Here is a 26,814-nt window from a genome sequence, read left to right as displayed (position 1 = left end):
TGTGTCATGTTTATTTATTACAACATAGAGTTGGGTACATACAAATTAAAATTTACAAACCTACGACATCTAAATAAGCTGTCTGACTCTTCATTGGGTCAGTGTTCAGCTGGCACATGTACCAGCCGCGATCCGACTGTCTAACGTCGTGTATGTGTAGAAACCACACACGTCGGTCGCTGTGGTTGACAGCGATGCGATGATTCTTCGTTATCACATGGGTGGCAATTGTCAGGATAGTCTGCGTGTCCACACGTAACCACGCCACCTTCGGATAAATTATAAATGTTAGTGTAGTTCTAAGATTAATTACTAGCATAGACCTGAGGTGAATGACTAATTACAGTCAAATGGTATCGGATTTATCAACCAATATCAACGTCGAAATATCTATCTATTTTTGTAAATAATAGAACTATTTTTAATAATGTATATTTGATAAAATTTCTGATGATGTAGTAAACGAAAAAGATATATTATATATTCAGTTAGTTATTTATTTATATTATAGTTAGTTATTCAGTTTAGGCACTTAAGTATATATTATTATTTTGAATTTGTTATTATATTTCTTGCGTATTTCCATGAGACTTCATTAATCTCTAACTCTATATTTAAAATATTGTTATTGGCACTGCAAAGGTCTTTTGTTCTAAAACTATGATGTTATATTATGTTAATATTTATAAATGGCTGTTTGTTACCATAAATAAATAAAAGTTAACTAAATAGGGAAGTCAAAGGCTGTAAATGCTAGAGGAGATTTAGATAATTTATAGTTATTTGACCATATGCTATATAATGGAGGAGTCAAGCCTATTGAACTGGTTTATATACTCTCGTATAAATATTTCTTGTAGGGGGAAAGGAATTATTAGTAATAGGGTCTACCAAATAATAAAGAGCCTGTTATTATTATAAACGCCGGCTTAGATGAGTTATGAAAGTAGATGAAGCAAGAGATGTATGTAACGATAAAGGCCTTTGGCACTCTGTACTCTCTACCTACCTCGTAAAGATATGGCATGGCTTTAGATATATATATATATATATATATAGGTATAGCATTTCAAACATCAGGTGTCTATATAAAATAATGATGTTGTTGAGTATATAAAGTGAAAATCTATTAACTTTTTTGCTGATAGGCCACAGATTACGTCGTAAAAATAAGTTATAGCTTCTCTGATTCAGAATACTTCGAAACTTTATGTTGATTCAAAAAATATTATTATTCTCCCCATAAAAAACGATATTAAATTTTACCAAATTTTGGAGCTACGACTGCGAACAGACCGGAAAGTGCTTCAGTAACTGTGGATTTTGTCATTTTGAATATCTTTCTTTATAAATTTATGTTGATTTAAAAAGTACTCTCAAAAAAAAAGTTCCATAAAATTTTGACTACTTTGGGAGCTCCAGCTATAGATATAAAAATATCTCGGATTTTGTTTCCAAAACGAATAGAGTGTCAATTGTAACAAAATTAATTTTTTTTAAATAACAAAAATAAATAAATTTTTGAAATTTGATTCAATAGAATCTTGTATACATATAAACTGACAATTTTAAGAATGATCTTGTCAAAAACACTTTTGACTTCATACTCAAACGAGACGAAATCCTTTCTATAGATCAAATTTAATATTATGTTTCACAAAATAAAGCCATTTCTTAAAAATATCAATATGAAACCAATGCGCGAGTATGCTATACTATAAAAAAAAAGAATCAAAGAGGTTTCCGAAGTGGTAAACATATAAAAAATATTATCGAAATCGAGAACCTCTTTCATTTCAAGCCGAATCAGTAATATGAATACATGAAATACTTAGTCTACGATATCAATATAGTATGTACCCGTATTGGAAGTACTGAAACAGTTTGTAAGTGAAAGTAGTCAGTTTAACTACGTCTTTGTGTATTAGGTCAAGGTTTCAACCGGCTTAGGACAGCAAGTGAAAAATAAACAATGGACTTAGATGGATTTATCATGATTTAATCTTTGATCGCTTGTCATGGAGTAGAATTAAGTAAGGGAATCAATCAAACCAATGGATGCGAAAAACTGAAAATGTCCATAAAATAGAAAATTAAATCGCTGGTCTCTGTTAGTAAAAATATAACCTTATCTGTACCAAAATCTGAGTTCAGTTATATATTCTAGACTTACCTATTTGTGGTTTAGTGTTATTATCATAGATCCTGCTTATATTATAAATGTGGAAGTTTGTAAAGTTATTTTAATGTTTATTTCTAAATTATGTTTAAACGGTTGAACAATACAAATGATAGTTGATATTAGATGATAATATATAGATAATATATTAGGTATAATTTATAGTAATACATAAAGGACTTTAAAATTAACCTTGATATGAAATCTTCTATACGTATATAAAATTATTCATTCAATAAATTTAATAGCGTATTGCTTATATTATTAAGTAAAAATATTTTACCTACTCAATGTCCAGACTATATCTAATATCAATTTTCATTAACTTCATGTGGTAGCTTTTAATTGGATTATAATGGTTACATATAGTTAATCATTATAGCTGTACGCTTCTTTTGATACAAATGTACAAATAAATACTAATTATATGCAAACTTATGTGTCGAGAACTTCTAGGCTATTTTTGCCATTATCATTCTTGTACCGTCGCGGCTAGTTTCAGTACAAAGCAAGTTAGGTACTAAAAACTTCGTTTTGCACAACACAGCACAAATTTGAAAAAAAAGAATGGATTGTTGTAGTTCAAAACAACAGAGTCACAATATGACTCGACAAGCCTTTGGGTGATTGAGACTTTTATTTCATAATTTTTAGAAGCGTATGTATTTTTCAATGTCAAGTATAACGCGTATATAAAATATCATCTAGTTTCGTTGAATAGTCGAATCCGTAAAGCGTCAAGAGGTAAAAATAAACCTTTGCATTTATAATATTAGTAAAGATATTAAGGATTATATAATACGTAAATTTATTTATTATAAACAATTTATCCACATATTGAAATTATAATTATTGGTATCCTTTTAAGAGAATATTCAAGCAAGACCGATAGTTTAGTAGGTTTCAAGAATTGATGAACGATTCTTTGAGAATTTTTTTAGTTCCGGTACTGGAACACTTTTTTAAAGTACGTAATTGGAATTAATTTTTTTTTTGTGCAACTTAGATGGAGAAACAACCTGATAGCCTACTTGATGGATAGTGGTAACTGTCGCCTATTGAAATGAATATACCATGGACATAACAGAGTATACTGTTTCGCTCATGAAAGCGCATGGAGGGTATCATGCGTGACGCAGTATACCCTTCATGCGTTGTTATTTTCGAAGATCAAGGTATAGGCCTCTGTACATATAAATACTTACATATAGTATATACTATCTTAAGTGTAATAACAATAATTGGAATCATTGAGAATATACTAACCCTGTACGAGCCGAGATCATTGACGACGCAAGTGAAGACTGCTTCCCTTCCCAATGAGACAGTTAAGTTGTTCAGGCTATCTTCAAAACGTGGAACTTCTGTAACAATTATCATATTCTATAACGATACCGTAAGTATAATTTTTTTTCTTCTAAAATTCCTTATTCTTATGCCTTGAGTTCGAATATTTCATTTCAGGATACTCAGCATTTTATAAGGCTGACCACAGCCGTGATAAGGGCTTACCATTTTTATTCTAAACTAATCTAAAAGACAGCAGTAGGCTCGCCCCCTGCCATGTTGGATTTAAGTTTACTCGGCGAAATGTATATTACATTCACTAAGACTACAACAGCTGGCAAATTCTCTGACTGTCTTATGGGACATAGAGACATCATCATTCTAGGCGTTATATGTAAATTATTATTTACAGTATCTATTGTAATATTAATTTATAATTTTTATTTAAAAAATTATAAATTTCTCGTCAGTTAATTATATTTGTTATCGGACTTTAAAAAGGAGATATTAAATTTGACTATATATTTTTTGTATGTATGTTAGGTAATATTTTTTAAAGATCTTGAGACAATTAGAAACAGTTACTATGAATTAGAATTACTATGGCAGGATTTCGAGTTGTTATAACCTTATTTTCTATGAAATCTTACGGAACGGGTTTCTATTACAACCTGATTTAGTTTATATTTTCAATCTACCTTTAGTTCCTAAAGATTAAATGAAAACAGATATTGTATTGAAATAGATAGGCACAGACTCTTAGATTACTGGTAATCCTTACTTGATGTCAATCAGTGGGATTAAATAATATTTTATCTGATTGTAAAAAGAAGAAGGGTTATGTTGTTTATTTGTATAGGTGTATATAAACAAAATGTTGTACCTATTCCTTTCTCTGTTATGTTCTAAAAGGTCTATAAGGGTTGAGGATTCTGGTGAATTCTGTCTGGCGAACTGACCTAACTTGATCCTTATCTCTAACTGGTACTCGTTGGTATACCATATATTAATAGTGCAAGAGGGGTTATTTTCACCTTAAAAAATGGTCGTTTGTTCAGATCGTTTGCATATGTAACCTAACGAATTAAGAAATTTTTATTAAATGATTATTATTATTTTTAATTGAAATCATTGTAATTAACATAAGTAAGTAGTAAAAGTAATTCAGTAAGGACCTTAATGATAAAGCAGTTTAATATATTGTCTCATCTTTCTATGGTTGCGGGTTCAATCTCCACATAACACAATTTATAGATTTGAATCGTATCAAATTAGGCGGTTTTTTTATGTATATATATTCTGTATGTAAAAGGACTAAGAATATAATGTATAACCACTCCTTCCAATCCCAAGGATGTCGTACGAAGCGACTAAGGGAACAAAACACAATACACACGATTTTCTGTTTCACATAAATTTCGCCTTATATTAATGGCATGCTATTTCCTTATTTTGGTATTTATTATTTGAGAAACTTAAGCGATTATTTTACAAATTATTGAATTTACTACCTTATTAGAGAATAGTCCCGTTAGTCTCATATTTAATTATAAAAGTGAAAGTTATATTTATATAATTTTTATATATAATATTATTGTATAAGTTTGCCTTATTTAGTCTTTATTTAACGAGAAAAATAAATACCGGATTTGACTCACAAGTTTATTATCATTTACAGTTCTACGAGTTTAATATAATAGTAAATAAATAAGTCGCAGCGTTCAGTTTAATGACATGTACGAAATTACTATATGTTGCTTATAAGCCACCTCGTACGTAAGTTGAATGAAATAAAAAAGAAAGTTCATTCTTTGGCATGTAGCCATAACTCACGAAACTTTATTATGAAAGTTTTGATTCACTTAATACACTTCATATATTGAAAGTTTATTTACTCACGTTACACATTCAATAACAGGAACAAGATACTAGTGTTGCCTAACTACTACTGCTGAGGAGAAGGGATTATTAGTAATGCGGACTACCAGTCCCTTTGCTAGCAATATATATTATCAGGTCGACCTCCACATGGTCCTCCCTGGAAACCATTATGTTGCATTCCAGATGTATTCATCATGATGGGCTAACTGATCTGCCTTTTATTTCTCACCCATTATCCTTTACTGGTGCCCCGCTAGCGTATACTGTTAACGCAGGTGGAATTACCATTCCATTATCATCCATTAAAAAACTACTATCGCTCTAAATTGATTATTGGTTTTGATAGTTCGATCGGGCCAACAAATAATCTAATAATCGATTATACAATCTATAATACGATATGTTTGATCATGTCTATTCGATTATATCGACTACTATCCATCAACTGTTATCATTAGATAATACTTAAACATTATTATCTATTTTTATCAATTAATTGATAGTATTATATTGAATAGCTGTCAATATATTTGATATTATTGGATGTGTTGGATCATTAGATTATAATACATTAAATTAAATATATCTTCATATCGATAATAAATCGATATTTAAATTACTATAGGTGAACACTATCGATTGATTTAATAATCGATTATTAGGCAACGCAACAGTATATATTTTATTAGTGAGGTTTTATTTCTAATGTTAACCAATAAATGTTATCGTTGGTGGAACGGGATGTTCGCACGTATCGTTCCTAAGCATTTATTGTGCCTAGAGCAAATTTGCTTGTGGGGTCGCAATATCCAAGAGAGCGGCCCCTGGGGAGCAATCGTGTTTTATTTGCGCGCCAGAGTCGATAATGAACGTTTTTTTTTTTTTCTGTGTATCCATTCGTACAATATACTGAAGTGTAATAAAGGCTAACGTCTTAGTAGACCCGTTCTGGCCTCAACTTCCCACTGAAATTTTATTGTCGCATAATGTAATGAAATCGTCCATGTACACTGTCATTGATTGCAGTAAACTGAATCTACTCCCGCAGATTTAAGGTTCTTATTTGTGATTTTGTTAATAAATACGGATTAGGAAAAATAAACAATAGATAAAGATATTGATTGCCAATAAAATGTTAGGAAATTTTATTATGGTAGCCGTGAGTTTGCTTATACATACAAATTTTCTTAGAATAAGAAATAATATGTAGGTACGGCATCGTATAAAGATGGGAATGATAATTTATCGATTTATAATGTAGTAAAGTATCATATATACATATAGTTTATTTATACATTTCAATATCTAAAACTAATAACTATTTTAACTTACTTATTTTAATCACTAGATACTTATAGTTTATAGTAAAAAATATGACCAATTATTACATGTGCATTGAGCAAGTTCATTTTATTTTGTTTATCTTAACAGTTACATTAATAATTAAAGTGATTTTAAAAATAATTAGTTTTTTAATTCTTCTGTCTGCTTTATATTATAGTTATAGTTTAGAAAATTCTCAACAGATTTTGATTATTACTTTTAAAATCGGTGGATGTAATCTCGTGCTGATTTTGTATTAATTTTGTCACATGATGTTTTGTGGAGATTTAAAAGTTTCCTAACTTTATTGTGTTCGAAATTTATTTATTTATTTATTTATTCATTAGTACAAATATGTGTACATGGCGGACTTAATGCTAAAAGCATTCTCTCCCAGTCAACCATAGGGAAGTGTCAGAATACTCGAATGCGGTACTACTAATTATTGATATACATACATACTAAAATTACATATATAAACGAATAAATATATATATAAATAACAAATATATTTACACATATATGACATATACTATATTATACACGAAATTGAGAATAATATAAAGTACTTACTGCTCGGATAAAAATAAAAAGTGTGCGTTAACGCTTTTTTTGAAAGACGGTTTAGTCGGTAGTCTCTTAATGGCATCAGGAAGCGCGTTCCAGAGTCGTGAAGAATGTAGGAGAAAAGAGTTTGAAGCGTAACCAGTACGGTGAGAGGGGAAGGATAATTGGAGAGTATTATTGGAACGAAGGTTACGTTCGTGAGTTTCAAAAAGATAATGGAATTTACTCCTTAAGTAGTTACGAAATTCTTGTTATCTACTTTAGAATAATAACATATTGTAATATAGCAAAAAAATACATATTTTATATTAGATAATTTATATAATGAATTAAATTTTCTGAAAGTTGGAGGAAAATTATAAAAATATTCATGGTAGAGTTTACCTAAGTTTACTTTACTTAATACGCAATATTTTAGTAAGTATAATAGAGTGGGTAGGTACCTAAATATGCACATAGAAGCTATCCTTATTAGCTACATAATGTTTATTATAGAGGATTCTTAAAGATTATACGTTTATCTCTGAAACTGACAGGGAGAACACTTAAAGCTGTTGTACCTACAAAGTTCACCCGGGCAACTTTTCATTTAACATAATTCAAAACAAACCTTAAAATCAGCATGATAATGAGTAAATTGTTAAACACGAACACCTAAAGGTTTGCTGGAGAAGCAACAAAAGATGATCCTTATCGTTTTATAGCTTGAATAGCGAATAAGCTTCTCCGGGGAATTTATGTCAGAGTATACCCTCTTCTGAGAGACTCTAAAAGTTTTAAATGCTTTTACGCTGGCACTTGTATGTGCCGCGGACATAATTTCTTTAATGTGATATTTTTGTTATACCATCATTTTGTTATCGGTCGTATGAACTTCAAATACCATTATATTTATTGCGCACAGTTTGCAACTTTGTAGGTCGACATCATTATTATTGACATTTACGATTTACCTACTCATATATAACCTCAGTGACTTATAGTTGCGGTTTTTATAGTGTAAAATATTATAGATCCCTGAGAAATTGGTTACAGAAGACATTTTAAATTATTCAATAACTTGGTATAAGTTTTACTTATATAAGTTAATGAAAAATAATAAAATGAACATATATCTAATATAGTATAATCAACAATATATTTATTTATAAAAACATGTAGTGCACAATCTATATTGTACATGAAATATTTATCTTCACGTTAACTCCCTGGTGGGGTAGGCAGAGAGGAAAAAAGATAATTAATTTTTAAAAATTATACATACTGGTTAAGTAGATGTTGCATATATTTACATCAAAAACATCATCCTCCTCTCTTCAGCAGTCAAGTACTATATTATCCTACAGAAAACACTGTTATACTGTAATGTCGTATTATAGTAGCAAATTAATAAAAAATAGGTTGTTACAATACAACCTAGCTATTATACCTACTGTAGTAAAATTAGATCGCATTTTGAAATTTGATTCAGTTCGCTAACCACATCGTGATTAGATGCAACAAGCAATGGATCGCGTGACAAAACGGAAAATACCCGTTGATTTGACTCACCTACTAAAACATGAATAATTATTCTCTTTATAACTGATGATTTCAGCACTTTAGAATTCTTAAAGAATATTTACTTCAGTCTCTATTATCATTCTTATCAATATTACAAATGTGAAAGTAAGTTTCTTTGTTTGTTTATTACCCTTGACACAATCGGTCGTCACGAAATCACCAATCAATAAAGCGGTCACGGAACGAAGTCGCAGGTAAAATCTAGTAAATTTATATAAAGATATCTAAATAATAATTTTACGTCCTACTAATATTATAAATATCTAAGCTGTTTGTTGTTGTTGCTTGGTATGTTTGTAGTTAATCAAGCTTAAATAGTTGAATAAATTTGAATGAAATTTGGTTCATAGGCAGGTTATATGCTACCTGAACACATAGGGTACTTTATATATCGATTTACGAGCAAAATCGCTGAAAGCAGCTAATATTTTATAAAATCTCCAAAAGATTGTATAGAATGCAGAAGAATCTATTTGGTAATAAATTACTTAGAATCGCTACAAAAATACCTACTAGCTGATTACATGAGTCGTTAAGACGTCAAGAGGTAATAAACTCACTACTACTAATATCCGAAATGTGAACATTTCGAATATTAGTAGGGGCCATAACAATCGTCAGTTATGTTATTATTGAATTATATTCTTAAAATATTCATCAGTTCCGATTACAATTTATGACGTGAATAAATCGGTAATATTTTTACTAGAAAGTTTAAGTGGTGTGTCCTTAACAGAGAAGGTTAAATCAAAAGTCAAGGTTTGTTTTATTTACGATAAGATATAGAGCTTGTTTTAAAATACCTGACTTTTTACAAACACAGAAATTATTCATTTATTACTACTAAAAATATACTCTGTCAACCTTAGGGAAGTGTTAGAATGCTTGAATGTGGTATTAGTATTACTTTATATAACATACACTAGTATTAATTGATTCGCTACTACACAAACTAATCATATTGTTTGGAAGCCCGGGATATAACTTTTAGTCGTATTATTATTGTTTGTATTTATTAATTGTATGTATGTATTTATAAGAATAGTATATTACTGCAGCGGCCAGCAACTGAGGCACTGATGGACGAACATGCAAATGTAGGCCGAGGCGTAGCCGAGGCACACATACGTGAGTACATCAATGCCTAGTTGTGGCTAAGGCTTGTATAGTACTTTTATCAAACAATGCGCGGAAATCAAAAACACAATTTTATTTTTTAAGTTCAATGACGAATAACGAACAATAATAATTTTTCACGCACCATAATGTTCGTTTGTTTTTTACCAATAAACAGCTTTCTATTTGCAAGCCAATTCGAAATTAAATTATATAAATTTTTATAAATTATAGTTACCTCCTTGGTAGCCATGTTACGAAGTAAAAGGTCATTCCATTTTTAAATTAGAGGACAGATATGAGTTTACATAGTAATTTATCTGGCCGCAAAACACGACAGATATGGATTTTCATACAACTTTTGCGGGCCGCTGCCCACATGTATCTGGACAGTACGGCAATTTTGATTTATCTCTAAGAAGATTGTCATGATAATGCTCACATTTCCAAGCATGTTTGAGAAAAACATATTTAAATATTTCTATCAGTTATCTGGTAATCATAGTACAAGCTCTGCTTACTTTGGGATTAGATAGCATTAAGTAATATTATCAGTGATATTTATTTAACTATTTTGTATTTATATAAGAATAAGTTAATTTTGATTAGGATATGGATACACGGGAATAGCTGCTTTACTACCACTCCTTGTGTGGCGGTATCGACTTTTAATACCAAGAGTCTCTAGGCCTCCATAGGCCTCAGACGCGACTTACCAGCCGATGGCTTTTTTTAGTTGGTGAAAATGGAATGGTAAGCCCTCCTGTACAATCGGTATATGCTGGCGGGTCAGGATGAAAGCTGGTCAGTGAGTCCACTGTATCGAATTCAACTATTAACCACGATAGCTTCCAGGGAGAACGCATGGAGCTCTACCAGTTAGGGTACATTGTTAACAATGGAACTATTACATCCATTACTAAAAATCTTTTTCTTTCCGGACTGAGTGTCATGTACAGTATGTTCTTTATGTCTATGGTGTAGTTCGGATACAGGTAAAAGTTACTACTGGAAATTACGAGTAGTAACTATCTACTCGCAGTTGAGGGTTAATGGTGGAAAACATGGAGGTCGTCCTGATAGGGTACATTGCTAGCTATGGCGATATTGGACTTTTACTACTAATAATCAATTTTCTCATCGTACGATGACTTTATGTACCCTTCAAAATACGTTGACAATAATTTTTTTATACAACTTAGAATGGCAAACAAGCTGACGGCCCACCTGATTTTATACGAATCAAATATTAATTTAATAATTCTAAGGTTTTGGGTGGTATCCATTGGGATCAGTCTAGTTCTATCTAAGTTGTCATCACTCTAAAAATACTACCACGAGAATAAATAATCTAGTGTTTATTCTTATGAGATTACACTACAGCCAAAAATAATAATATTCGCATATAATTCTATACTACTATAACTACATGAATATTAATCGTGAATGGTAATGACTAATCGATTATAAAATAAACATTAATATTAACGTCAATATAGTTAACAGACTTATTCGCTTTTAATATAATATAATAAATATAATATAAAAGGTTGTCTTTGTGTATAATGAACTAAACTACAACAAACTTGATATCAGATACGCTACCTTTACACGAGTTAGTAGCAGCAGTAATAGACATATTAAGTAGATTCCATTAACAGAGATGAAATAAGTTCCACACCGACTTGCAGATGAAGTGATACCTATTTAGTTTAGAAAAGCTCTTAAAATTGACTCGGTACTACTGCAGAACCGTTTTATGCAGATTCTCTTACTAGACCAGGGGATTTATTCATAAAATAATTAACTTTAGATTCGTTGAACTTCTTATTCAGTAGTGTTCAAATTCTTCACAAGATATGAATTCATTTAAACTAATCGTGAATTTGCATGTACCTGGAATAAACTCTCTTATTTTATTCGCGTTGATGTACATAAGTTTTTATGTTTGTTTTAAACTCTTATTATGTGCTAAAGTAAACTCATTTGATTGTTGTGCGGTATAAGATATTGGGCAAGATTGTTTTTCTCAATAAGAGCCCATTTTGGAATATATAAATAATTTTGTAATAGATAGTTATGTATATGTACATATTTTATTTATAGAGGCCCACTCCTTCCTTTTCCGTGGGTGTAGTAAGAGGCGATTAAGGGAGGACGAGGGACGGACAGCAGCTTCCCTCTTAAAACATCTCCAAAGCCTAACTGTGGTTGTCAATCCGCCTGCCAAGTATGGCAATCACTGGCTAAACTCCCCTAGGGAGACCTCCCTTAGGGATAAGCCTTTCCCTATGTTCAGTACTGAACAGTTAAAAGCTAATATGATGACGATGATGATGAGAGATAAAATAGAACTACTAAATTAAAATATTACAATATTTTAGAGTTTAATGGATAATTACATAAAATATTATATTAAAACTAGTATTATAATTATTAGAGCTCTTTATTAACTTTTGAATAGTTTTGAATAAATCTAACAAAATTCTAAAAATAATATTCATAAATACGTTTCGACTTATAAAAGCTTTACTTAATCTCAATTTGGGATATTGTCCCCATCGAAGCGTGCAATGCAGCTCTAACAATTTATTCTGCCGTGGCTCTGTAAATCAGTTCGACGGGCAATATTTTCTCTTTACATTATAAGACTACAAGACAACGCTTTCAGGCGATGACTTGTGCCATGGCGAGTAGGTATAAATATTTGCGTATCGCACCAGTTTGTGCGCCGCCTCGCCTCGCTCCTCCGAAACTCGTCACGCGACCTCCGGGCTCGATGTAAGAAGTTTATTCCGCTTTAAATACCCTTCGTACGATCGATGCTTTTTCTGCAAATTAAGGGTACACAATGCCCCAGATACAATATGTAATTTTGTACGATCAAATTGGATGGAATCCATAGAAAGCCAAAAGGAATGTTTTGAAGCTCATTTATGTAGCATATGTAAATTAGCCCAATTTAAATTGAGTAGAACAATTTACGATCATTGTACCGAGAACTATTTATTTTAAAAATCATTTATTATTATTTAATTATTATTAATTATTATTATTAATTATTCATTTTATAAGGCGTAGATTTACAGCTTCATAATGAGCACCTGTTAATCACATGCATTCTACCCGTCCTTTTGTATGGCAGCCAATCATGGACTTATTATTATTATAACTTATGACACGTAAAGTCGCAACTTGCCAACACGCTATGGATCCTCTCCGTGCTAAATATCAAAAGATCAGACTGAAAAACTGCGTCATCAGGAATAAAACAAAAGCCATTGATGTAAATTTGAAAATTAAAAGACTCAAATGGAGAAGGGCAGGGCATGTGATAAGAGGAGAAGACAAATGGAGTAAAAAAGTAACAAGATGGTATCCCAGGAAAAGTAAAAGGAAAAGAGGCAGACCTTGCATAAGACGAGATGATAACATTAGGGAAGTGGCTGGAGTAACATGGGACAGAGTGGCTCAAGAAAGAGGAGAATGGAAACGGTTGGAGGAGGCCTTTGACGATTGGCAAACAGATCTACAGAAAATAAACAAGAACCAATTACTAGAATAAGTTATTTTATTTTATTATTTTTTTAAAGTTTAATGTTTGTTTTAAAGCAGTGTTACTAGGTTAAATTGATCTGAATAAAGGCTATTTATTTAATAATTAGCACCTACCGGTATTCGTATTGTGACTGAATAAGAATACAATGTCACAACTGTCCTTTATTCCCATGATGTCGTAAAAGGTGACCAAAGGACAAAATAAGAACAGGGGAAGGAAACAAGGAGGCTGTAATACGTTGTTATGGAATCTGCACATACATTGATATACATTGGAGAAAAGCGCGCTGTTGTGTTAAAATTTGCATAAATTAGTTTAGCGGAGGTGTTATTGCCAAAATTAAAGTACAGATTTTTAAAAATTTAGTTCTATATGTAAACCTCGTATCGATTAACAACTAAACTTTTTATTGATACCTTATACGGACTGTTTTATGTGTACAAATAAAAAAATCGGAATACATAGCTAAAAGTAATTTATAATAAGGATTACACAATAAATGTAACTTTTTTCTAATGTTATATAATAAATTATACGCCTTATTAAAGTGGTTCAATAGTGGTGACTTTATTTTATATCATCCTTATTATATTATTCTTATTATATAGAATAGTAATATGACAACTATTGGGAAATTGTTATTCTTTTAGTTTCGTTAATTTATGGGTTCTGAAAGGTTTTAACAGAATCGTAGATATAGTTAAGTTATAACATAATTACTGTTACATATTATTATGTTTTTAAATATTTCTGAATAAGCTATTGTTAATTAAATGTTGTATTTATTTTATAAGTTCAATTATTTTTTCGTGATTTATGCATAATAGATCTTTCTCCAAATTTATTAACATTCAAAGGTAGAGAAGTTTTTCTTTCGTAAGAAGCTTTATAAAAACGTGATAGTTTGTTCTCATTTTTCATGATAAATGAAGTAAATACACAAACTAACTTTCTAGTAATATGAAGAGGTTGGCGAAAGAAGCGAATTTAATTTTCGTATCTGTTGTTACGATTTCTTTTTATGAGAATTCAATGAAAAAAAGAAAAAAAAATTCTCAGATTTTTTCAATATATCTCAAGTACCTAGAAAAGAAGCTAAAAAAATACATTATTATTTACATCTTTAAAGATCTTGGAAACAGAGTCAGTAATGGTTCCTTACAAATCACTTGCTGTTTTATGTACTCGTACAAGTACATATGTATATCTGAAAGAGATGAACGATAACATAGTCTAAGTACACGAGTATATTTTGACTACGTAATATTTTAAGTAATTTGATTTACGAGTAACCTATAAATATTCCTTGTGAGATTCCGATGAAATTTTCCACAAATTTTTGTTATTTTTTTCTTAGAAATTATATTTAAATTTAAAAAGGATGTTGCTTTTCAGCGACCCATGATTCATTTGGAAAAAACAATAATTCATTCTGAACCTTCCTTCTACCAAAAATTGTTATGGAAGTATATAGAAGCTCTGTTCAAAGTATGTTTCTAGATCCAGCAGTTTGAGCTGTGTGTGTTAGTGATTAGGCAATAATTTCTTCTTTCACACAAATAGATTACAAAATATTGGAAGACATTTAAAACATTGACCAGCACGGGGTGCACTGTCATCTATATTGTTATTAACGTAGCTTGCATACAAGCATTGCACCTCTTGCAAATAGCATGGATCAATAGTATTAAATGATGCCAGCGATTTGTTGTTAACAAGAGTGTACCTACGGGAATTCCAAGGGGAATAAACCGTCAGTTTTAGTGAAATTTCCACTTCAAAGCAATGGTTTCACGTAACGCTGAGTATAAATACTTCAATATTTTTTTTTTAATATCTGCGTGTTAATACTGGTATGCAATATTCTTATTATTGTTTCACAAGTACCTAATTTCTATTTTCGAGTGCATTTTTATATGGAAAAAATGACCAAATTAAATTCTTTTAATAGATCAATTTAAAATTTGTTTTAAAAAAATTGTCTATAATCATGACGATATTTTTCGTCTACTGCTAAACATAAGCCTCTTTCACAGACTGCCATAACAAACGGTCCTGATAACCTGCATCTAATGACCTTTTGCAATGCATTTTAGGTCGACACTCCATCATGACATTAGTTTGGGACAAATATAGGACCAAAATATTGTTGTCGATATTGTGATCGTTGGTATACAAAAATATCGTTCTGCATATACACAAAAATGCATCGAAAAAATTAACTCCTCTTAAAAAATTGTCTGATTCTATGGAATTTATTACTAGTTACTCAACTGCGCTACTCCCTACATCTTCGTATCAACACGTGGGCTATATGTAACTTAAGGTCCATTTCAGTTTCCGGATAAAAAGGTATTAAGTAGATCCTGACCCGATAATATTAGTAAGCCAACCGTAATCAAAATCTATCCAATACTTTTTATGTGGGGATATAGAAAGACAAATACTTAAACAAAAGATTCTTACGACAGTTTTATTGCTTTGTAATAGAGTATATTATTTGTACCCTGATTTGGATGTTATTACATTAAAAAAAAAACTAGATATATATATGAATTTAGAATTAATTAATTGAATTTATATAGAAAATTTAAAAAAATCAAAAAGAAGGTTGTCAACACTTTTATAGACATGACAGAATTAGAATTAATCGTGCTGAGGAAACAAGAATAAAAACCGCATCAAGTTACCATTAAAATGCTATCAGTGTAATAGCCAAAGCCGCACAAAACTTTCTCAGATAAGAAGTGACGCAAAGATTATTTAAAATATTGGGCGAGTAACAAATTCTCGCGATCGCTGTGATTCGACAACTTCGCTCAAGTTAGCGATAAGTTCCCTGAAGTTACCAGCCGTGTTTCTGAACCTTATCGTCCGAGAAGTAACAAGCCGAGATAAATGAAGTTTAGTTGCTCTTAATTTAATGGCTGGCCGGAAGTTTGGGCGACGTGACCGGACGGAGGGGCACCTAGTTCCGGACAATATTGTACAATTATTAATAATATTGGCTCGTTAGATACGTAATTTTTATTATATACAGTTTATATTTACCATATTAATAGTTATGTCCGAATCTTCTTCTGTGTGTAAATTAGCTGATTGTAATAAAAAGTAGCCTCCTTTTCTACCCCAGATAGGAATCTCGTGAATAGCAAATTTGATTGATAACTGATTAAGTTTTAATTAGATTTTATTATTATTGATTAGTACTTAGAGGTAATAAACAAACTCACTTAAACAACTATAATATTAGCAAAGTTTATAAAAACTATAGGTTGACAGTTAGATTTCTTTTAATAGTTTTTGTATGTATAGAAATAATTTGTCTGCTTAGTCTTGGACTAAAATATGAAAAAATTTCAAATATTTAATTAATTTTATATTAAATCTATTTGAATGAAGTAATGCTATTTTTTATACTATCATTTAGCCTTCTTTAGTTGTTCAGTTTCGTTTCTCTTACCGCTTGATTACTTATAGCCTTTAATAAGAAGTAAATTGGCTAGCATTTTCTTATTTTATTTTAGCCAAGTTAGTGGCTAGTGTATTGAATTTTGTTGCGTGAATACTGATACTGTATGATACTGGAATTTGAATAATATTTGGGATACTAGATACCCCATCGTAACTACATATATTCCCAGTTTCCTTGTATTCCTACTTAACAATTCAAACATTTCTACGAGTACGCGAGTGAATAATATAGACGCAAAAAGTTTTAATACAAAATTAAAGTTTTTGATAGTATATGGTATATTTATTAAAAAAAAACTGAAATACTAAAATTATATTGTATTAATGATAGTGTTTGATCAGTCACACAATAACACATCACACAGTTACCAAAGTGTGAGCAATTTTCAAAAATTGAACATTTTTTAATGCTTTTGATATATTTTTTAAAAAGTACTCTCTAGCAGAGTAGTGAACTAACACATTAATCGTAGAACATTCGTACGTTGCATTTTTTTTTTCAAATATATTTTTGCTATCAATATTCAAATTTAGTGACAGCTTTATAAGAATGTTATTTTATAATTACTTATAAATACTTACTTCATTGTGAACGCTATGCTACTGATATGTTATTAGAATATGATTTTCATTATATAATAATTTTTATAAGGTTTTTTAATTAAAAAATCATCAAGTGACTAATCATAAATAAGCGTAATATATATTTTATTGTTATTATTTGTAAATTGTTATCTTGAGCATTCTTTTTTCAATATTCCGAATAATTATATAGAGTTTGTTAAATATTGTAGCAAGAAATTCGAAGTATTTCTAAATTTGCCCCAAGTAAATATTATTATTTACAATTAACGGTATATGGACATCGCATAAATAAACTTACAAATTAAATGAATATAATTAACCCGTACAAAATTTAACACGACCCATTGGGTTTATTCGACGTTAATATACCTTTTATATTGTGAATAAAATAATTGTTGTCACCTAATTGTAGTTAAAGAAACAAGATTTCGCAAGAAGGTGACTATACAAATGTCGTCTGTTTAAAGGTGCTACGTCTCTCCTCTGTCCTATTCGTGTTTCTGCCGCAAAATACCTATGCTTGCACGGTTGTGTTTTTGTTAGGGTTTCAACAGGTTTTAACTTTCGACGCAAAGTGCTAACCGTAAAGTAGGCTGACAGCTTGTTTCGAAAAAAAAGAAGAAAACTATATCACTGATATTTTTGTAGTAGAACGATAGGGAAAATATTTGTATATCATTTAATAGAAGTACTTATAAATAAGTACTTACATAGTTAATATGCCAACACTGTAAAAGTTATATAGTATTACAAATTACAATAATAACGTGGAAATATTATATATTATTATAATAGATTGTTTGATGTGTGTCTGTAGTGTAGATAAGGTTATAATTCAATATCCGAAAAGGAGTTGAGTGCTCTTTAGCTAATATCCACGTTTTCCTTCCATAGCATTATGCAATCATGTTTTTATTTTATTTTTTTATGATATTTAGAATAATAAACAAGGTGATGGCTCACCTTATGGAAAGTGGTAACCTAACTTGTATTCTATAAGTCAAGTAAAAAAGGTTTAATATGATTGAGTTTTTAAAAACATGTTTGCCGTGTGTTTTTGCGAAGTCGTATACATCAAGAATTCTATTGTAATAATTTGTTTTTTTTTATGCAACTTAGAACGGCTAACAAGCTGACGGCCCCCCTGAAGGAAAGTGGTAACCGTCGCTTATAGACATAAACAGTACTATGGACATAAAAGAATTTACTGTTTCGCCCATAATACGCGTTGCCATTCCTGAGGACCCAGGTGTTATTCCTAAGTGTTGTGTTAAGGTGTTTATGTAATCTTTATACAAAACTAAAGACTTTTTAAATCTTTTTGTAAAAAATATATAGGTAATAGGTACAGTATTATACAGTCGAGATATTTAATCAACCCGAATATAACTGAACTGAATATACACGGTACTTATCATTTTGTTATGTTTTTGTATTTTATTATGTTATTTACAGTAGGTATGACAACAATTCTGCCAACACAAATTTATATATTTTACTCATGAGTAACAACATCTTACATGTGATTCCTCCGTCTGATTAGATATGGGTAATATCAATAATAGGAATATAAAACAAAGATACACACATGTTGTTTGGGATTTGAAGTATATAGTGATGTTATTACTGTGCCTAAACTAAAGAAAGACAGTAAACCCCTCATCTATCACGTAATAGTCATAAAACTCTTGTATAAAAAGGAATGTAGGTATGAAGTAACATAGGTATTTTGATAAGTTTACCCTGATATATCTTTATAAACCCGTATCACATACATTTACAATATGGAAAAAATATCGAATGGAAGGATAACAAAAAAGACATACAATACGAAACTGACAGGATATAGGCACTAGGGAATAGACAGACTTATCGTGATCAGATAAGTTTTATAAAGTTTTGTGAGTAGAGTTTTGTAAACGTTTTTGAGCATAATACGGGTTATGAAAGTGAACAATTATGCAAGAAAAGTATTTAAGGATTGAGACTTTCAAATATTTTTATTTATCCTCCAACACAGGTAGTAAGGTGACAATTGCGACTATTATGGTACGTCATTCTGAAATCATTTAGGATCGATAATTATTTAATTATTGGATAATATATTTTATATGCCGTGTGGTCATAGTGCAAAATGGGCCACCCATTTATTGCAATTTTTTCCATTTCTTCTTCTTGTGTTGCAAGAGGTGACTAAGAGACCTTAATGATCGAAGGAAGGGCAGCAGCGCCTCTTTTAAAACATCACTAAAGTTTAATTGCGATTGCCAACCTACCTAGCATGGCAACTACTGGCAAATCTCTCCTTATGAGGAAAGCCTATATTCAGTGGTGGACAGTTAACGGGTAATTAATAATAAAAAATAATATTTTATTTTACTACTTGGAAAAACGACATTTATTTATTACTAAGAAAATTCGCCCGTTCTCTCTTCATTTCTTTTAGGATTCCAGTTATTTTTATAATAATCATGTTATATTATCATATTAGATTTACCTAGATTTTAAAATTGTTAGGTTATTTTAAATTAATATATTACAACGGATTTTACCTTTCTGTGTAGGTATATGTATTTACATATAAGTAGGTAAGTTAATTATTTATCTCATTTTAGATAAGTAATTACTCAGTGGTTTTCATGGGCAGATCTCTTAATCTGCATTAGTGTTCATTTGTACAGATCGACTGAAAGATGAGAGCAGATTTAGATTCGCGTTTAAAAATGAGTTTTGGTATATTGAAATAAGGTTAATGTTCACATTTCCCTAATTTTAAATCGGCAAAAGTGTGATTTGAACCTAAATTAACGATCTAAAATTCTATTTTAAACGCAGTTAATATCTGTTCTTTCTGTGTTGGTCTGTGTGAACGGAGGTTTAGATGTCTATTTATTTATTTAAAATCTTTATTTATATCCCAATGGAAAATGATATCACCAAAAAGTTGAACATTAAACAAATTGTGTATAATGCTACAAAAATTATTTAAGAATATTGTAACCTAGCAAAATTAATAAAATTACTCCTCTTAACTCTAAGTTGTTATTAACTAAATTCATCCATTTTAATAATTATCGATTTGACACATTAATAGGCTTCTTATCTTAATTGCTAATCAATTAATGGGACTCTTAAGAAACTTAAGAGAGCTTGTTATTGTACTGACGTAAGATACAAGATACTCGTATTGACTATTTTTGGAATTGTACTTCTTTCTTTTAGAAATTCAATTTTAAACATCTTTATTCAAATAAACTTGTTTACAAGTACTTTTAAATCGTAATTTTTTATGTATGTAGGGTTCGGAAATTTGTTGTCTGTCGTAAAGAAACCTCAAGAAACTCAACAGTTATTTAACCCGCCTGCTAAGCGTGGCAAATACTAGCAAAATCCTCCTTCTGCATCGGACAGTTAACGGCCGAAATTATATTGTCTAAATTACATGGTCATTGAAAAGTTTGTGTATGATCGATATGAAGTGATCGTTTAGTGTATAATAATAAACTTTGTTCAATAAGTGTTTTTAATAAGAGTTTTAAATGTATTAAAAGGTACATCAAAAATATACTTCGGTGCATATTTTCATGAAAAACCTATTAACTTTTTCTAAACGATATTTCGGAACAGCAAGTTTGAATTTGTATCTAATGTTAAGATTATTGAGATCTCTGTTTTTAAGAAACGGTTTAAGATTATTCATTTATTTCAAAAACTGGGTGAGCTTTACAGTCTCAGTTCTATTTTCATGCTAGGAGTTAGAAGGAACGTACTTGTACCTTTCTAACATTTTATCAGGTTTAGTTCTAACGACCATTTGGAGTTAAATATGTGTTTTCATGCCGTAATATAGTAGTGCAAGAATCAAAATATAAACAGGCCTAAGTTTTTTTGGCTAAAAATTATAATACATAGGACACAAATTGTTATGTTATATACATGTATTGCGACGTTTTTCTATGTCGATATTTAATCTCTGTTTATACTTTTCAATATATTAATGAGGAAAATTAATGTGCCTACCATTAACAGCTAATGGGTTTTAATTAAAATCAATATAAAAGTTATAAACAACTTTCTTCTGTCACATTTTGTTTTAGTGTATTGTCAAATTCTATTTTTAGTTTTAAAACTCTTAAAACTCTTTAATAATATGTTTTTTTATCACACATAATTATTAAAATGTATCTTTCACTATAATTGTATCCTACAAAATAATAAAATTATGACTAGACTAGATATATTCAAGAAAAATGTATATGAGGAGCCTTAATAGGAACAATAGAAACTAAAATATTTATTCGAGTCAAATAATTGTTGCATTTATAATCTTCTATTGGAAATAAGCAGCCTTATCTATAAACTAACTTCTCTTACTGGTAAACCGATAGTATAAGCGGGGTTACCATTCCATTATCATTTATAAAAAAATATGTAAATATTTTATGGTATCGACATTCAATATGTCTTTAATATATACAATATCGTATTTCTGTATGTCATCGCGCTGGAGAATATTGAATCAACGAATGAAAAGTGTGATATGACATGAAATCATACTACGAGTATAAGTACATTTATACAGAAATGGAATCAACAATTGGTATCATAAAAATCACGTATTTATCTTTACACTTTCATAATAATTTTATCTTCAATTTTTTAAATACTATTGGAAGTATTTATTTATTTACTATAGTAATTGATGTGAGAAGAAAATAAGAATATCAGGGCAGCGGTCAAACTTTTAAAATATATACTTTTTAATACATTAATTTCTTGAAGGTTATTTATGTCTGATTTAGTTTTGGGAATTTTTTGTGTTGGCACAAGACAAAGCAGAATTTATTCCACAACCTGTGCATGTGCATGGGGAAGCATTTCTACAGTACGGGAGGAAGTACACGACATTTAGGTTATAAAGTACTCGTATATATATATAGAGGGGAGAAAGGATTGTTTATGGAGATTAGAAATTCTATTGCTAGTAATATGCCCTATTAGGTCGTAATTGATTTATTGTTGAATTCGTCACAATAGGCCAATTGGTACCTCACCTGTAGGGGTAACCATCCTATTATCATCCATTAAAAAAAGTATTACACTTGTAAATTACATAGATAATACATTTATAATTATGGTGAGCAAGGATTGACTTATCTCAGAAAGTATATGTCTTTCAGGCAGCCCAATACAGTGAGAAACCATGTAGATAGTAGACAGTTAAAGAGCATGAGTGCTGTACGAACGATATTAATACTAATACATAAGCTATAAATAAACAGCTATATGAAACATTAATATATATTATAATATTATAAAAAATTATAACCTACCTACTCATATAATAAATATTAAAAAAATTAGTATACTATCTACATTAGAAATTTAGTTTAATAATTTTAATATATGATAGTTAAATTTAAAAAATGAAGAATAAAGAATATATTCCCCTTCGATGATGGCGACCGTGGTTTGTAAAAGGTAACCGTGGGCCTTAATTTAAATTTCTCAGAATTATACAATATATTGTTTTCCCTGTTGTATCGGACAATGACAATTCCAATAACATTATGCACTAGCTTTATGTTTGCTATTTTATACACGTAGATTTACAAAATGATTGTTTACGTATCCATTGCTCTTATTAAGACCTCATTATTACTTTGTTATTATTTATTCTTTTATTATTAATATCTCCCATGTATATCCGAATATATATTGTAAAATAAAATTTGGTTTGAAAAAAATGGGTATAATGACTAGCTAGCTAGATAGATAGATATATAATATATAGATAAGAAAAGAGAAAAAAAAATTACAACGTAGAAGCTGACTGATATCATTGTTGCATTTATATTATATGGTTCATTGTACAGACAGGTCGAAGAACACATCGATGAAGGTAAAATCTTTCCTTAGATTTAGGTTTTGGTGCCTCGGTACTATTTCTAAGATTTATAATTTTGTTTGTATTTCCAAAGTATTTGTTAACTAAAGATTAATGGTAAAGTAGTTAGCGTAAAAGGTGAGAGCTGTGCATCAAATGGGACGTTGCTAATCCGGCTTATGGGGGTCCTGCAACAACAACCCGTTCGGTTGGTGGTTTACAATTCGCGCTAACTGCTCTTTGACGTTTCTACTAAGTACACATTCGATATGGATTTTACATGTTTTGTAGATCAAATAACACTTTCATTAATCCTTAGTAAGTAGTATAATTAATTCAAAAGCGAGCTTGCTACCGAAACCTATTTGGGTGAAAATTGGTAGGCAGGTAAAGAGAAGCAAAACTGTAAATAAGTATGAACTAAGAGTATAAACTTCTAGTAAGTAGTTTTTTGTATAAATTATGATATCAATACTTTTAAAATATTTTTATAAATTTGATCTATATTAAAATATTGACTTTTCACTTATAATATTATTTTTAAAAACTGACTATGATGTGAAGGTTTATAAATTTTCAACTGTCTTCAAAAATAAGGTGGTTTCTAATTCGGTTTTATCTTTTTATGTTTATTACCTCATAAGTCTGTTAGTTATAAACCGAATTGTAAAGTTATTTTTTCATCTAAAAAGATGTACTTGTAGATTAGTCTCTTAAATATTTTATCAAAATCAGTTCAGTAGTTTACTTTTTAAATCAACACATTTGGTTATGACACAATTAAAGCCGCTGTTGTTTTGTGGAACACAGTCTTGAATTATAATGCATCATGCGTTCATCTGTAGACAACCTTATAGCAACAACTCCATCATCGAGCTATATATTATCTATGTACTTACATATATTTCTAATAATATCTTTATTATGATATAAAAACTAAAGTAACAGAATTACGTAAAATATTTAATTCAACACGAAATATGTATTATGCTCTAGACTGATCTTAAATGGCTACGCGATGTATATCCATTAACTACCTTGGTAACGCGATTAATGAGGTAGTTCAGGGCAGTGTTCTTGTGGCTATAGGTATATGTACATGTTGCGTAAAATCGCTAGAAAAGCATGAATTTTTCAGTTTTGACAGATATTGTTTTGTTGAAATTTAATTCAATGATAACATTAAACATATTCATATTATTTATAATACAAAAGATTATGATTAATTTTATGATTGAGTTAACGACCTCTGTGGCGCACCTCCGAAGTGGGCACGTCATTTTGCACTGATGAAGTCCCGGGTTGGATTCTAGGTCGTGCCAATTTAGAAAACACACTTTTTTAAATTGTCTAGGGTCTAGATGTTATTGTTTGTGTTCCAAGATGTTTCTATATACACAGGGTTTCTAATATGTGGATCAAATCGTTGTGATTGTATGACACTTACAATTACTATTTATAAATCGTTAAAGAGAGAAATTTAAGTAACGATGGAGACAAACTGACATTAATTTTTCTCTGTCTACCTTCTGAGGTACTGAATGTAAATGTACATATAGTTATATATAATATTATGTAATAGTAGTTTCGATGTAATGCTTCCTATCAATTTTTGAAACAATAATACACCCAACTCAGACAAATACCAAAAAAACTTCCTACAATGTTATAATGAACTACGTATATTAGATTCGAATAACAGTTCCTACATTTTATTTAGCCTTGTTTTAAATTGGCCGAGCGTGTATCAAAGTTATAGGGTAAAGGAAACTACTTTTCAATTAGTTTTAAAGAAAGGAAGCTATTTAAAAGTTTTGTGTTTAAATATAGAAAATTTTAAAATATACAGATATTCATTAACAGTTTAAATTAAACTGAAACTTTTTATGTATAACATTCCTAATTCTGAACAGTTTTTGATAATATTGGTACGATAATCGTTTATCACCAAACAAACCGTATACTTGTTTACCACCATTGTGACATAAAAAATGGATTGTTTTTACTATATTATTATTTTCGTATCCTTAACAAATCCTGTAATTGTGATATCTATGGTATTACGTATTATCCATATCTAATACCATTTTCTATCTTTTAATTTATCAGATTATTAAAATTTTTATTAAGTATAAAAAGTTATTACGTTCAATATATATAATAATATATATAATATAATAGTAGAAATTGTAAACATTTTGAAATTATTTACTACAGTTGTTACAAAACTTATTTGTAACGAGAAAAATACTGTGAATAAACAAATACTGTGTTTCATTAAAATTAACAAACTTTAATGAAATACAGTATTTGTCTAGTCACCAATCTTATCAGTTTAATTAAAATAATAATAGGTATAATGGTATCTTGTTACATTTTCATATTTGAACCACGTATGCATTAGACCAATTTTTGTATAATGGGTAATGTACAACAAAGGCTATTCAAACAACATAATGCGTACGTTCCAAGGATTTGAATAACACACCAACGCAACCCCATTCTCAATTTGCTTTTACTCCATGAAAGTAACTAAGTAAACCATTAGTACTATAGGTAGACTAACTTTTTGTATTTTTAATTTAGGTGTACTAATTGTTGCCTGCGGTTGTGCTCGCTTAGTGTAGTGTTTTTCCTTTTTCAAAAATCCTTTCTTAGCAGACTCCTACGTTATAAAGTAAATCTATACCTTAGTAATTTTAGATGTGTGTTTATAGTCAGTCAGGATAAATGATTTTATAAGTATAGATTAAGATTCATATGAATTTAAGTAATTTTTACAACGTACCGAAAGTTACAGAAGTTTTATGTTAGCAGACGAAGTCGTAGTATTTTATTATTCATAATATCTAGATGTTGTGAAATAAATATAATTACCATCTCTTTACGCGAGCATTATACGAGTGAAACTCAAATATTTCTAAAAAAATATGGGTTGAAAAATGGCAACAATTTTTTTCTTCAAATGAGTCGTCCTTACTAATTTGATAACAGAATACGCCGTGTATTCTCAGTTACGAGTTGCGCTTTTTTTGAGAAAGATGTTCAGTTTTATTGACAGAATACTGCATTAAAAGAACATTTATAACTTCATTTTCAGATTGTGAAATTTTGCCCCCGTCTCGTATATTTATTAGGTAAAAAAAAAACTGTGACGTTGTCAAATTAGATAAAAAAAACATCATAATGAACATATTTGACTTAGAAAATTTAAAAGTTTTGAATGAAAAATAAACCGACTATAATGCTGGTAAATTTAATGAGATCAAAACGTGCACCATCAAAATCGGCGCAGAATTAGCGAAGGTATCGCGTGACATACATATTGAAATACGGTCGAATTTTCTTTATTTTTTTTTTTATTGGAAAGACTACTTGAATTCGTATTTTATT

At 29.9% G+C, this 26,814-nt stretch overlaps 1 protein-coding gene across 2 annotated transcripts in view; it reads right to left on the bottom strand.

Moving 5' to 3' along the window:
• Nucleotides 1-26,814, bottom strand: part of LOC113519033 (lachesin-like) — a 124,302-nt gene that overhangs the window by 11,826 nt on the left and 85,662 nt on the right. For both annotated transcript variants that reach the window (XM_052892730.1, XM_026904078.3), the window contains exons 2-3: nucleotides 3,446-3,543; nucleotides 61-268 (exon numbers count right to left, since the gene is read on the bottom strand). In XM_052892730.1, coding sequence (XP_052748690.1) covers nucleotides 61-268; nucleotides 3,446-3,543 — 306 coding nt within the window. The remainder of the gene's footprint in view (nucleotides 1-60; nucleotides 269-3,445; nucleotides 3,544-26,814) is intronic.

Source organism: Galleria mellonella, unplaced genomic scaffold (assembly GCF_026898425.1).
Source record: "Galleria mellonella isolate WM207_F2 unplaced genomic scaffold, CSIRO_AGI_GalMel_v1 utg165, whole genome shotgun sequence".
Lineage (NCBI taxonomy): Eukaryota > Metazoa > Arthropoda > Insecta > Lepidoptera > Pyralidae > Galleria > Galleria mellonella.
The sequence above is the reverse complement of the archived record's forward strand: the minus strand, read 5'-3'. Positions and strand labels throughout refer to the sequence as shown.